Source organism: Panicum hallii, chromosome 8 (assembly GCF_002211085.1).
Source record: "Panicum hallii strain FIL2 chromosome 8, PHallii_v3.1, whole genome shotgun sequence".
NCBI lineage: Eukaryota > Viridiplantae > Streptophyta > Magnoliopsida > Poales > Poaceae > Panicum > Panicum hallii.
The window spans coordinates 19,561,951-19,576,517 of NC_038049.1; the positions used below are offsets into that span (position 1 = coordinate 19,561,951).

Consider the following 14,567-nt stretch of genomic DNA (forward strand, 5'->3'; position numbering starts at 1 on the left):
GCCCTCACATTGCTACATCATTACCTACACAAATTGTGAACGTATGAGAGTTTCATGTCCATTCTAAACCGGTACATACTGAATCATTTATAACCTGAGGGGTCTATGATAGAGGGATATAGGTACCAAGGAAATCATTGAGTGTTGCCTAGGTTACCTAAAGGATGAAGTAGGCATTGGTTTGCCTATTCCATGCTTTTTTGGGAGGTTAGAAGGGGTTGGCACAGTTGGGAGGAAAACCTTCATCGACAAGGATTTCAGAGGTGTGCAACAAGCACATTATAGCATCTTGCAGCATCTCACGATATGACACCTTTAGTCGATCAACACTTGAGCATGATTAGTGCAGAAAGTAATGGCCGCTCGGATGATTGGATCATGAGAGAGCACAAGCGTCAATTGACTTCATGGCTAAAGGACTTGGATCTACTAGATGGGGACACCGTGGAAGAACAAACGATCAAAAGATTGGCAGCTGGTCCATCTAGCTAGGTCACGTCATGGCAAGGGTATGATATTAATGGATATCTATTTTACACTGTTGCAAAGGATAAGAAGACCGTGTCTCAGAATAGTGGTGTTCGCATTGAGGCCTTAGACGAGAGAACATGCCAAAGTATCACATACTATGGCGTCATAGATGATATATGGGAAGTGCACTATGGTTCCAATATACAAATTCCAGTGTTTCGGTGTTGTTGGGTCAAACACCCAAGATGTGTTAAGGTGGACAGCTATGGGATCATGATTATTGACCTCAACAATGTTGGTTACAAAGATAATCCATGGGTACTAGCTTCACAAGTTGCATAGGTATTGTATGTAGCTGATCCCGCAAAGAAGAGAAAGCACATTGTTGTCCCTGGAAAATAAGATATCATTGGAGTTGATGGTATTGACGATGTGGAAGAATATAATCAATACGATGAAATAAACCTCTTCATAGACCAACCATGGAAGATGAGGATTATTGAAACAAGCATAAGAATAGACGACAAGCTATGGCATGCAAGGATGGAGAATCGAGAATTGTTGCCGCTTAAATATGCAGCTAGTAAATTATTTTTGGATTCATGTAATCTCTCTTAATATCTCATGCATCAATGTATTCTGAATGAATTATGTATATGAGACTTATTAATGACATGTGGACTCAATTTTTATGTTCTAGCATCATCACTTATTGAGTGAAATTCCTATATCCATATAGGTATATTTTTTTAAGGTAGTAAATATGACATTAAATAAAATCATGTATTCTAAATGTATAATTTTGAAAAATCATTTTCAGGGGTGGGTGGGGGGTCACCCGCCCCTATAAGTTGTTTTCAAAATGATTCAAAAACTTCAATTAATTCAAAAAATATAGCTTAACACATCAAAAAAAGGTGAAACTTTAGTACTGTAATATTAGTGAATTCATTTGAATAGTGAATTCATTTGAATCCATTCTTTCTCTCTCTCTCTCTCTTTTCCAAGAGACAAATACATAGACACATATATAGAGAGACACATAGAGAGAGTGATAATGTGGATATTGCGGAGTCCTTATAAGAAAGAACAAGGTCTATCTATTGTTACTTCTTTTCTTTTTGATTTCAATGTAAAAATTTGAAAATACCATAGTTTTATTCAAATATTTTGAGATAGTGTATATTTCAAGCATTTTTTTGAAAAGGTTTTGAGCTTAGTTTATTTTATATTATGAATGAATTATTGTGACACTCTAATGATTCTTTTCAAAATTTGTGTTCAAATATGATTCTATTGAGATTTGGTATTCAAATATATTTCTATTGAAATATGTAGAACTCAAAAATGGATCAACCGTCGTCATCATCCCTGCACAGGGAGGATGCAACACTAGAAATTGATGAGGTCAAGCGAATTGCATCCCAGATGTCGTGGGACGACCTGGCCGACGTTGGGAACGATGATGCCGACGACGGTGTGCAATCCGGGGATTATGATTCTGACAACCTGGAAAACAAAGGACCTAGGATTGGACATGGGGGTTGGGTGGATGGTCAATAGCATGATCCGATAGATCCACATCCTATCGCTCCAAGAGAACGCCATTCAAGGTTGGAGTTTGATCCAGATTACATTCCAAATCCAGTTCAGGTAATGACTACACGCGATTAACTGCCACCTAGCTTTTAGTATATGTTTTTCATAAACTACGCGTAATGACTAGCCGAAATGCTGTGATCCGTGTAGGTGGCTCCAAAAGGAAGGAGTAAACGCCGACACTGACCCCCAACCCACAGAGGAAGAACTTGAAGGCAATGATAGCTCCGGTCCGGAACGTCAAACTACGACCTCTGGCAGCCAAAGTAAAAGGAAACGGGGTCAACGAGGAAGAAACCATTACCCCGAAGGCCAATGGACGGTCAATGCAGTTAATGTAGCAGCCGAGCCCATAGAGCCCCTTGAGGTGCGTGCAAAGTTTCAAAATGCAATTGGTTCTATAATTAGAACAAAGATGGTTTTGGATCCAATGATACCTGATCGGCTAACGGTTCCTGAGGGGAAGAAAGAAGCGATGTGGGCACTGTTGAGCAAAACATTTATTTATTTTCCCACGAGAAACTCCAGAAAGAGTTAAGCATTATACTAAGATGATGCTGGGTGAAACTTTCCACCGGTGGAAGAGTGATCTGAATACCAAGTATGTCCAGAAGGGCCGAGCCATGTGCGGATTACGGGAAAATCACAAGGGCACAATTCGAGGAGTTTGTTTGGCAAAAGGCCTCTGAGGAAGCTCTAGCCTTACGCCAGAGGAATACAGAACTTGCACTGAGCAATATACATAAAGTTTATCTTGGGCCGGGTGGATACCAAAGGTAGCTCAAGAAGTGGCAGCTTTAAAGAGAGGTGGCAATAGCCGCCAGGCAACCTGATCCTTTTAATAGCCTTGACGAACGTGCCTAGATGTGGCTTCTGAAATGAACCGGATTCTCGAATTGAGGAATCCGACTCCCTGTATCGTCGTGATAGTCCCTGGATCAAGCGCTATCACATACAGAACTCATTTCAGGCATAATATCACAGTCATACTCATTAAGAGGTCAACCACGGGTTTAATTATTACATAAATCCAGAGGATCTGTAGTACGGAATTTATTACAAGCCTCTCGGCTAGATCGAACAAGCAGAAGGCGCATAGCGGTAGCTAGGTCTTCGGCCGTCCTCCATCTTCGGGAACCACCTCCACAGGCGACTTGAGCGTAGCTCGGCCTCAGTCGTACCATCCATCGTCGTTGGGGTCGAATTCCGGATTGGATCCTGCATCGTACCAGACTATCCCCAAGGAATGGGATAGGTTCACGTCACCATCTGTATGCAAGCATTATTGTGGTCTATTCTACGGATATACAAGAGTTCAAGGAGTAAAGCTGGGGTTTCCCTATGTATGCAATATATATATATAAGAATACACATCTCCTGTCGCTTCCGACTCGGGCTCTTCCGGCATTCCGGACTCCCGGTCACACACACCTTCCAAAACCACCAAGTCGATGCGAGGACTCCCTCTCCTCGCATCTCAACTGCCCCCTGGCAGGGAGATATTCTAGAGGGAGGTAGAAATCATGAGTAACACTAACTAATAAGAGCAACAGAGGAGTAGGGATGTCCATAACCGAGGACGCGGCTATACGTATAGTTTTCACCCTGCAGGGATTGTACACCTGGACCCACTCGAATCGACACTAGTCAGAGATTAGCCGACTAGTATACGAAACACCGGTCTACTGAAACGGAATTAGGAGCCATGGCACCATCCGGCTTTCCCGGGTCTTGGGCGCATCCTCCCACGAGAGGTCGCCCCGGGACTGTGAAGCCTCCCATGCGTCTCGGGGAACGTGAGGTCAGCACCTCCTCCCCCCTGCACCGATACTCGATCCTCCTACCGGCTTGGTACCGCGCTTGCTAACCCCGGACCGGGCCCACCCTCATAATGGGTAAGTGGTGTGCACGCTTAACAAATTCCCACAAGTCATGGTTACTCTCACCCGGTCCTTATCTGCCGGAGCGGGCATCTTCGTCAAAAGCGTATCCACCACGGTGGTCCGCGACTGCACCCTTGACGGGCGCCCCAAACACCTCAAACACGTAACCAGAACTGTACCCGCCACAGGTACTCCGTAGGGTGTGCCAAGATACACACCCCAAGCCCTCGATCCACGATCGAGTTAGGTTGCCCACTCCCGGCTAAACCCTAATCACCAACTCCTGAAGAGAACCACTTTACACACGCCAAGACTATCCATCCATATCCCACACATACACATTCAAGGATTTACAAGGCATTTCATATAATAAACAAGTAAGATAGGTTGGCAAGGAGTATGGTTCGTAAAGAGGCCATGCAGGTTTATCTCGACATACATATATACACATACAGCGATAGCATATCTACAAGCAAATGCCTAATAGGGATTCAAATCATAGATGGGCGTGAACCTGGCGTCTCTTCGAAGTCCTCCTGAGCCTCCGGGTAGTCCTGGTCGTCGGTCAGCTCCTCGCGGACGGGGCCTATTCATAAATACGGGTAAGAGTAGGGATCAAAGTGCAAATATGCACAAAATGCTGCAAATAAGATCCAAATCACCACAATGCCTACTCTAACTGGTGGTTCATGATTTTAGAAGAATTATGAAACTGGTTTCATAATTTTCGGAGGTCCGGATAATTTATTATGAATTTTCTAAGGAAAAATCTATTTCTGAAATTAATAAAAGAGTTCCAGAAAAGAAAAGCCTGAAAACAGCGATACGTGGCAGCACCAGGGCGTGCCACGTGGCATGCTGACGTCAGCATGACGTCAGCATGACATCATCAGGGGGTCCTGGATGATGACGTCAGCAGTGGACCCTGCTGACGTCAGCGTTGACTGGTCAACGGTCAACGGTCAAGGGTCAGGTCAGCGGTCGTCGGGCCCCACTGGTCAGCCTCGGCACGAGGCTGACAGGTGGGCCCCTCGGGTCAGGTCTGGGAAAGGAAAAAGAAAAAGGGTCACGGTTTGATTCTGGGCCGAAAGTGGTGTTGGGCCGGCTCAAGGCCCATCGGCTCGGCTTAGGCTCGCAGATCAGCTCGGGATTCAGCTCGGCCTGCGGCTCAGCAGGCCGGCTCGGGCAGCGGGCTGGCTATGCGTGAAGAACAGCTCGGCTTGATTCCTCCGCGGGCCGGCTTCTTCTCCTCCATGGGCTGGGTCTCCTTTCTCCCCTCTTCTCCTCTGGCTGGGCTGCCCCTTCGCCTTCTCCTCCTCTCGGGCCGGCGGCGTCGTTCTCCTTCTCATCACTGACAGGACAAGCCCAGGTGTCGGTCACGGCGGGATCCGGTGTGGCGGGGTTCGGGTCCGGTGTGGCAGACGAGTGTGCGTGTGTGCGTGTGGGCGTGTGGGCGCCGCAGCGCGTGCGCGAGTGAGAGCACCCGGAGGGTGCTCGGGAAAAGGCCTCAACGACATGGCCGCGACGCGAACGAGGCGTCGCGGCTGTGTCGCGGGGGTGAACGTGCACGGCGAGGCCGTGGCGAGGCTGGGCGTGGCGAGCAAGGAGGCGGGCACGGTCGGGTTTCGCGGCAAGGGCGCGCACGCACGCGCGCGGGTCTTGGCAACCCAAGGCCGCGGCGTGGCCGTGCTGTGCGCGAGGCACCGGCATCCCGGGCTCGCGGCACGACGCGGCGGCGGTAAGGCGATGGCAGCTGCGGGGTGCAAAGCGGCGCGTCGGGCCCCTGCAAGAAAGGACGGCACGGCGGCCGGAGGGAAGGGATATCCTACAGGTTACTACCGAGGGTTCATCGGCGGCCCATGGCTCACGCCGGCAGCAGAGGGGGAAACGGAGGAACAGGGCGGCGGCGACGGCGCTCACCGGCGGGGCTGGAGCAGAGGGTGCTTGAGGCAGCGGTGAGGCGAAGCCGGTGGGTCGAGGCCATGCAGGGGGAGCAGCAGCGTCGATGTCGTCGTACGGGTCGCCGGCCTTGTGGAGCTCCGGTGTGGCGTCGTCCTCCTCCTCGCGCGGCTCCGGGTGGCGTCGTCCTCCTCCTCGCGCGGCTCTTCTCCTCCACCTCCTTCTCTCTCTCTCTCTCAGGTGCGGCGGCGGCGGAATGGAACAGGGACGCGAGGGTGGCTAGGGTTTTTGGGTGGCGATCTCGGGGTTTTATGGGGCAGCGGTCCTAGGGTTTGCGGCGCGGGCCCGGACACCGAGGGCGGCGATGCCCGGCGTCCGTGCCACGGCCACGCGGTGGGCATCGGGCGGCTGCAGCACGGGTTAGGGCTTGGCAGCGCGGCGGCCGAGGCGCGGGGGAAAAGAGGCGCGCGCGGGCGGGCGGTTGCGCCGGTTGTCGTGGAGCGGAGCGGTGCGCGGGCTGGCGGCTGACGCGAGGGTGCGGGGCCGCGGCGGAGGGGAAAAGGGGAAAAGGTGCGGGCGGAAGAGGGAGCGGCGGTTACGGCGCCTTGTCGCGAGGCGGGGCGAGCGGCGACGCGGGCGAGGTGAGCGAGCGGGAGCCGGGAGTCGCGGGCGAGAGGAAGGGGAAAGCTGACGGGTGGGGTCCGCCCGTCTGCTGCCCCGGGTGAAGGGAAGGGGAGAGAGCGCGAGACGCTTCGCAACGTTGGGCTGGGCCGTCGTGCGGGCCGGTTCGCGTGCGGGGGAGAGAAAGAGAAAGGGGAAAAGAGAAAGGGTGCAGCTGGGCCGGTTGCGTGGGCCGGTGGCCCACAGGGGTATTAGAGGGTGGTTTCTTTGGATTTGAATTTGATTGGCCCTTTCAAATTCAAATCCCACACCATTTGAATCAAACAAATTCGAAAATCCAACTCAATTAAAATGCAATAACCCTTCAAACCAAGACCATTCACAAAATTTTTTTGAAATCAACAATTTTTGTTAAACAAACCTTATAAATACTAACATGGAATGTTACAGCTTCAAGCTAGGAAGCCTAAGATAGTGGATGGCAAGCCACAGTTTGACCAACCCTAGACCGAAGCAGTGGCAAAAAATGTACGAACTTAACGAGCTCCAGAAGCAAGGAAAGTTCAAAGCCAAGAGGGACAAGGATGTGCTCAGTACAGCCATTGGGTCCAAAGAGCATGGAGGCCGTGTCAGAGGCTTGTTCTCTAAGTTTACCATCAAGGATGGGTTCCAGTAAGACCGGGTTAGCTACAAGAAGCATGACTGCTACAAGGAAGAATTGAAAGAAGCAGCAGATAAAGCACTAGAAAGTAAGTTTAGGCAATATTTCCGGGAAGCAATTGTAGAGGAGCAGTAGTCCGAGCTATTATGGATTAACCTGTCGCAAGAGGTGGGAAAACAACAGATGGTGATGATGCCCCCTCTGGTATTGGCCCAAGTGAATACGGCATGTGCTCAGAGCAGTGTCGCATCTACCACAACACAGCCATACCTGGTAGATTGCATATCTGTTACTACTCCCTGCTTTTTGCTTTATCCTATCGGCAGGGCTGGGAAGACTAAGGAAGTTGCCAAGGCCCAGGTGTATTCGGGTGGAGTTTTGTTTGAGGGAAAACCGATCCCGCCCCTATATGCATGCGTACAAGTGGAGCAACTCCTGAAATCAAGCTATGAGGATAACGAGATAGACATTCCCACTACACATGGGAAGAGTTGCCTTGTAAAATGCGTCGGCAGTACCATTCTATGGCATAAACGAGATATCGTACTGCTTGGTGCAAAACCTATTGCTGCTCCAGATCGTACCTCGCCACCACCACCACAACCACAAGAGGGGGCAGCACCTGAGCATACTCCACCGACTCTGCCATCTCTACTGGCCCCGCCATCATCACCATCACCATGAGAGGGGGCAGCAGAAGAGCATACTCTACCAGCCCCGCCATCTCCACCACCACGAGAGTCATCACCACCGCCCCTGCTATCTCCACCAGCTCAGGTTGCTCGATCACGAGAGCCATCACTACCAACCCCGCTATCACCACCGACTCAGGTTGCTCGATCACGAGAGCCATCACCACCGACCCCGCTATCACCACCGGCTCAGGCTGCCTGATCACAACAGCATACTCCACCATTCCGCCAGCGGCTCCGCTAATGGCTCCACAGTTGCCTGTTCCGTGAGTGAAACAGGCTAACGGAGACCATCCGAAAGGGAAAGAGATTGCAGATTTATGGCATGCCGCAAATAAAAAGGGAGGGTCAAAATCTAAGTCAAAGGATGATTCCAATTCTAGTGCCAGTAGACGATGGAGCTTTTCCTTGCCCTGCACTGACATGGACTTCAAACAGGATGTTGGGGTTGATACACTTATAGATTCTGCGGATTGTCCTCAAAGATTTGAGTATAGTAAACCATTTCTACCCGAGTGGTCTATCACAAAGGTTCCAAGTGAAATGCAGAGGATGCATAATTGGTACCTGAGGGCATGTAGACTTGGGCTCCATACCCTATGCACTCCATACCATCTGCAATTATTCGGACTTCAAGGTAATGGCATCATAGATGTCATGTTCTACTTTTGAGACATTCACAATATATTCCACCTCAGTGAACTAGACATCAAAATGGTTAGACTTTGGTGCATGTAAATACCTCATCAATACTAATATCTTGTATGCTATGGCCTTAATTACCATGTATGCATATCTAATTAATTGTCATACATTCAATTCTACTGGTTGCAAACAAATGATGCCATTACTTTAGGTGAAAAGGTGAGGTATCTTGATCCTACAGCTATTTGTGAGACCAGGCACGCTGGGCCAAGTAAGTGGAAGGACAACGATGACATGCTAGCTGGGTGTGAAACGCCCAAGGAGAAGAAAGAGAAGCCATGAAGAGGGTTGCAGTCTATATAGGAGTTATGACGCTATACCACATCGGGTAAGTCTAATCTCAATCTTTTGTTACAATATACACATACTTTTGTGATGTATGGCTAAAAATTGTATATAATATTTTTGCAGAGGTCACTGGATTGCTTTTGTGATACAACCAAAGATTGGAAGAGTCCTCATATTGGACTCCTTGGATCGGCCAAAGAAGAGATACGCGGAATTCTTATTCATCCTCAAAATGTAAGCGAATTTATTACCTTCCATACCTACATCATTCTAATTTTTCCACAAAAGTAAATATTATAAACTTAGTTCTCATTTCTTTCTTTTTAAACAGGGCTTACAGTCACTACATTAAAAATGGAGGTGCTCATCCAGTTGATAAAAATAAAGAAATGATTATACGCACAAACTTTCCGTGCCACAAGCAACCTGCAAATTCCGTGTACTGCGGGTATTACATGTGCGAGCATATGCGGGTGCAAGGGAGATACACAATTGATCCTGAACACGTAAGGGACTACTCTTTATTAGAGATAGATGTATATCTGCACATTACTTTTGCATCTATCTGACATTTGCTTAATCGTTCCATTGATCCATTAATTGCAGATTCATTCAAAAAGATTTGAGTATCAACTCCATGAGAAACAATCCTAGAAATTGTAGTCGATTTATGTCATTTTATTATGCATGAAGTGATCAACCCAAGGGGTAGATTTTTTAAGGAAGACCACGAATTAGCAACGGACTCTAAATATATTGTTCTTCGTGAGTGGAAGAACCAGCAGCACCGTGTCGCCTCAAGTAGCGTTGGAAAATAGGATAAAAATATGTATTCAAGTAGAACTTTTAATGATGCACTCTAATAATATATATATATATATACTTTATTTCTATATGATTTAATTTTGTATGTGCACAATTATTTATATTCACGAAACATATTCCATGTCGATCATTATGATATTAGATCGCGCACTAGTTTGATTGGTTAAAATTGATGGGAAACAAAATTTTAAAAGGTAGCGGGAAATAGATTTGAAAAAATTAAATTCAAATTATTAAAATTTTAGGCAGGAAGGATGTTTCTAGGAGATGACCTGCTCCTGGAAATCAATTTCTAGGACGGGCTAGGTCATGCCCTAACTCACCCATGGAAATTGATTTTCAGGACGGCTCACTCCGTGAGCTGCCCCTGAACATCGATTTCCACGGATGGATTAGGGCATGTCCTACGAATAACTATTTTTACCTGCGAGAAATAGAGACGAATACCATACCCACCTTTACAAATGCTATTTTACCTGCTCCTAGCAATCATTTTTTATAAGTAGGGGCCCCGGCCCCTCGGTGCATGGCATGCCCCGTCGTCGGTTCGGTTCGGACACAAGCATGCGCCTACAGTAATTTGTTTCGTGGATTAATTACTTGGTCTCCACATGCACGGCCAGATGCAGTTGCTTGCTTGCTACAGTTCAATCGGTAAAAAAAAACTGTGTGCAGCTGACTGGGGTCGAATTACCAAGCTGGCTAACCACATTTTTATATGGCCGTCTAGTTACCACTCGCTCCCGGTCAGGAGCGTAGCAGCCTGCTACTCTCTCCGTTCCAAAATATAGATTGTTTTAGAATTTTTAGATTCATAGTATTTGTTATATCTCTATATATAATGTATGTCTATCTGCATAATAAAATTAAAAAAGTTAAAACAATCTGTATTTTGGAATGGAGGGTGTAGATTAGTCGCTGCTGAGCATGCATCTGACAGGTACTGTATTGTCCAACTGCGCGCAACGACTGCTCGCTCGTTGCTGGCTCCGAGCTACAAAATGCAAAAGACATGTAGTAACATATTGGTCAGATGGGTCATAAGAAAGAGATATTGATGATAATATATCCCAGATGATGCCGATTTATTGCTGATCGATTGGTTCATGCAGTATCTTCCTTTTCGCCTATTTTATTGTTTTCTAATTCTCAGATTGGAATATAAACATTTAGTAGGGTTTGTGGCGTCATGATTAGTTGTTGAGATCAATTACAAGAATGTGAGCCAACTCTGACGCCTGCTTTTCGCCAGGAGAGGCCAGCTTGTGTCGACACCTGTGCTTGGCCGATTCGCTTGCTTATGGACAGTAGCTAGTGCAGCAGAATAATATAGTCCTGGCCCCTTTGATTAGGTAGGGTTCAGTGATTATATGTGTGCATGGGAAAAAAAGGATGACCTACTGACGATGATTAATTGCGGGTTGCTTTCTGATGCATGCAATGCGTGTCTGTCATGGAGATGGGGCTATAAATAGAATGTCATATCTTTCTAGCTCGAGGACGAAGTAAAGGAACGTACACCCAACCAGAAAATTTGTCCTTTTTTCTTTTCCCTGGTCCTTTTCAACTGCATCACATGACTCCCACTAGATCTTTGAGTTAATCAATAGGCTAATACCCTCTCGGGACCTTACTACACTATTATAATGCCCGTGCTAACACTACGGTTACAACGGTTACAGCCAAAAAACATTATATATTTTGGAAAGGAAGCACATGATGAGCTAGATTAAGGTTCAGACAAAATCACAACTATTGTAACTTTGGAAACAATACATCTAAATCCCAATGCCCTTAAGAAATTAAAATGTTTTCTTTACATTCATTCTCGTTATACTTTACAGTGTAATGTGTTTACAAAGAAAGAGTCCTCAATACATCCCTATCATAGGAATTAGAAAAATCACCAATACATCCCTATAATAGAAATTAGAAAAATCACCAAACACCAATTACAATGCAATTATTTCTCTTATAGAGTGGCCGTTTGCAGACCCAAAGCCCAAACCTAAAATCTCGAACCTTCTTCTCATGTCGATATGCTTCTCAGGTGTCCATCCTTGTGCAAAAATTATTATCTCAAGAAAAGCAACCAACTCGAGTATTTATTAAGTCACTTTCTGAAACAAACCCTTGGGATCCATATGGATACCAAAAGTAACTCATCAATCTTCCATTTTTTTTGTGCCATCACAGCCTTGAGAGAAAGTATTATTGATTGGTGGGAATGATAAAAAAAGAAGGCCCACGGCATCTAGAGATTACACTAATTCATGGAACGGGATTATTACATTGAGTTTTTACGTGAATTCTTTATAAGATAACCAAGAGATCATGTATGATACTGTTCAGCTTCAGGAATGAAATTTTTATATGCACTGTTGCTGTCATGTGGGGCAGAACATATGCAAGGCAGGGCAGGGCGCGTGACATCCGCAGGACAGCAGAGCGAGCTGCAGCGCGCGACGCGGCAAGGGCCGCGGTCACCGCGGACAAGGATGGCAGGTCCGGACCCAGTGGCTAGGAGGAGATTAGGCCTTAAAATTAGGATCGTTTATTTCCAAGTTTGTTAGCCGATTGGCTCATATATTCCCTGTACTCCAAACAATGAAGGCAAGCAATGAATTATCATCTAATTCCCTACCTCTACTCTCGTTAAGCCACCTGCGGAGGGGTATAACCTCGCGGTGAGGTCTGGAGCGTGACTACGAACTACGGAGTCGCGGGCCGCCGTCGTTGAGTGCCAAGGCGCTTGACAACCTAGTATCTGGGTCTCGTCGATCCACTAAATCCTCCTGTCCCGTCCAGTCCGCCCCACCGCCAACCGCCGACGCCCCACCTCCATCCGCCGCCGCAGCATCTCCAACCACGTCGTCCGTCGCTTCCTGCTCCGCCGACGCCATGGGAGACGATCTCAAGGCGTCCATCGACGCGCTCACCAAGCACATGGATCTGCTGCAAAAGTCGATCGAGGCCAATGCGCAGGCGATCCATGATCTCTCCGTCACCAGCTCCTCGACATCCGGTGGGCGCCCGGGCACGGGCGAACATCACCAAGATCGGCCGCCGAGGCACTGGCACCCCGACTTCCCGCACTATGACGGCAAGAGTGACCCGCTGATCTTCATCAACAGATGCGAGTCCTTCTTTTTGCAGCAGCCGATCATGCACGAGGAGCGCGTTTGGATGGCATCGTACAATCTCCAGGAGGGAGCCCAACTATGGTACATGCAGGTCCAGGCGGACGAGGGCACGCCGACATGGCCACGCTTCAAGGAGCTTCTCAACCTACGCTTCGGACCCCCGCTCCGTTCGGCGCCCCTCTTCGAGCTGGCGTCCTGTCGCCGCACCGGGACGGTGTCCGACTACCAGGACAGCTTTCAGGCATTGCTTCCCCGCGCCGGCTGCCTTGACGAGGCACAAAGGGTTCGGCTCTTCACGGGGGGGCTCTTGCCACCGCTCAGCCTCCAGGTCTAGATGCAAAACCCGCAAACTCTTGCGGCCGCCATGAGCCTTGCCAGGCAGTTCGAGCTCATGGAACAGTACACCGCCGCCCCGGCCCGGGTCCCTGCGCGTGGCATCTTGGGCGCACTGGGATCGCGTCCGTGCCTCCCGGCGCCCACGGCCGCCACCGGACCGACGCCGGTGCCCGCGCACCAAGGAGAGGGCCGACCGGTGAAGCGCCTCTCCAAGGAAGAGCAGGAGGAGCGCCGCCGATTGGGCCTCTGCTACAATTGCAACGAAAAGTACTCCAGGGGGCACAATCGCGTCTGCCGGCGCATCTTCCACATCGGTGGCGTGGAGAACTCCGACGCTGATGAAGCAGCAGCGACCGACGAGCAGGAGACGGAGTCGCCAATCTTCTCCCTGCACGCGGTGGCTGGCGTGCCGTTCGGCAGGACGTTGCAGATCGCTGTCTCACTGGGCGGCACCACACTCGTCGCCCTCCTCGACAGTGGGTCTACCCACAACTTCATCGCAGCCAACGCCGCACCACGCACCGAGCTGACAGTCTAGCCCCGGCCTCGACTAACGGCGATAGTGGCTAATGGCGAGTGGATCACGTGCCCAGGCGTCATTCGGGTCGCACCAGTCTCCGTCAACGGCACTGCCTTCAACATCGACCTCTTTGTCATGCCCCTTGCAGGATATGATCTGGTGCTGGGCACCCAATGGATGGCCACCCTCGGGCTGATTGTCTGGGACTTCGCCAAGCACACAATGTCGTTCCAGCTACAGGGGCGTGACTTCTGCTGGACCGGGGTGCCGTCCTCCAGCGCGCCCGGGCCCCACTCCGCGACGGCCAGCACGTCCCTCCTTGACGAGCTGTTGGCCACCTTTGAGGACATCTTCACCGAGCCCGTGGGACTTCCCCCACCCCGCGCCCGCGACCACAGCATCGTCCTCAAGCCGGACGCTCCTCCTATGGCCGTCCGCCCCTACCGCTACCCGGCGGCCCACAAGGACAAGCTAGAGCGGCAATGCGCCGCCATGATCAACCAGGGCATCGTCCGCCGCAGCGACTCGGCGTTCTCCTGGCATTTCTGCATCGACTACCGTGCCCTGAACGCCCTCACCGTCAAGGACGCTTTCCCCATTCCCGTCGTCAATGAACTCCTGGACGAGCTCCATGGCGCGCGCTTCTTCACCAAGCTCGACCTTCGGTCGGGGTACCACCAGGTGCGGATGCGGCCGGAGGACGTCCACAAGACGGCGTTCCACACCCACGACGGCCTCTACGAGTTCCTGGTCATGCCGTTCGGGCTGTGCAATGCCCCAGCGACTTTCCAAGCGCTCATGAACGACGTGCTCTGCGCTCACCTCCGCCGGTTTGTTCTCGTTTTCTTTGACGATATTTTGATTTACAGCACTAGCTGGGCGGACCACCTTCGACACCTCCGCGTCATCCTCACCCTTCTATGC

At 49.5% G+C, this 14,567-nt stretch overlaps 1 protein-coding gene across 1 annotated transcript; it reads left to right on the plus strand.

The window, feature by feature from the left end:
• Positions 1-12,545: 12,545 nt before the first annotated feature.
• Positions 12,546-13,121, plus strand: LOC112903675. The gene has a single exon (XM_025972902.1). It carries the CDS (start codon positions 12,546-12,548, stop codon positions 13,119-13,121), a length of 576 nt encoding a protein of 191 aa, XP_025828687.1.
• The last annotated feature ends 1,446 nt before the right edge of the window (positions 13,122-14,567 follow it).

What these genes read in the sequence shown, in the direction of transcription:
- LOC112903675 (XM_025972902.1), top strand. Translation starts at nt 12,546, where the DNA reads ATGGGAGACGATCTCAAGGCGTCCATCGACGCGCTCACCAAGCACATG.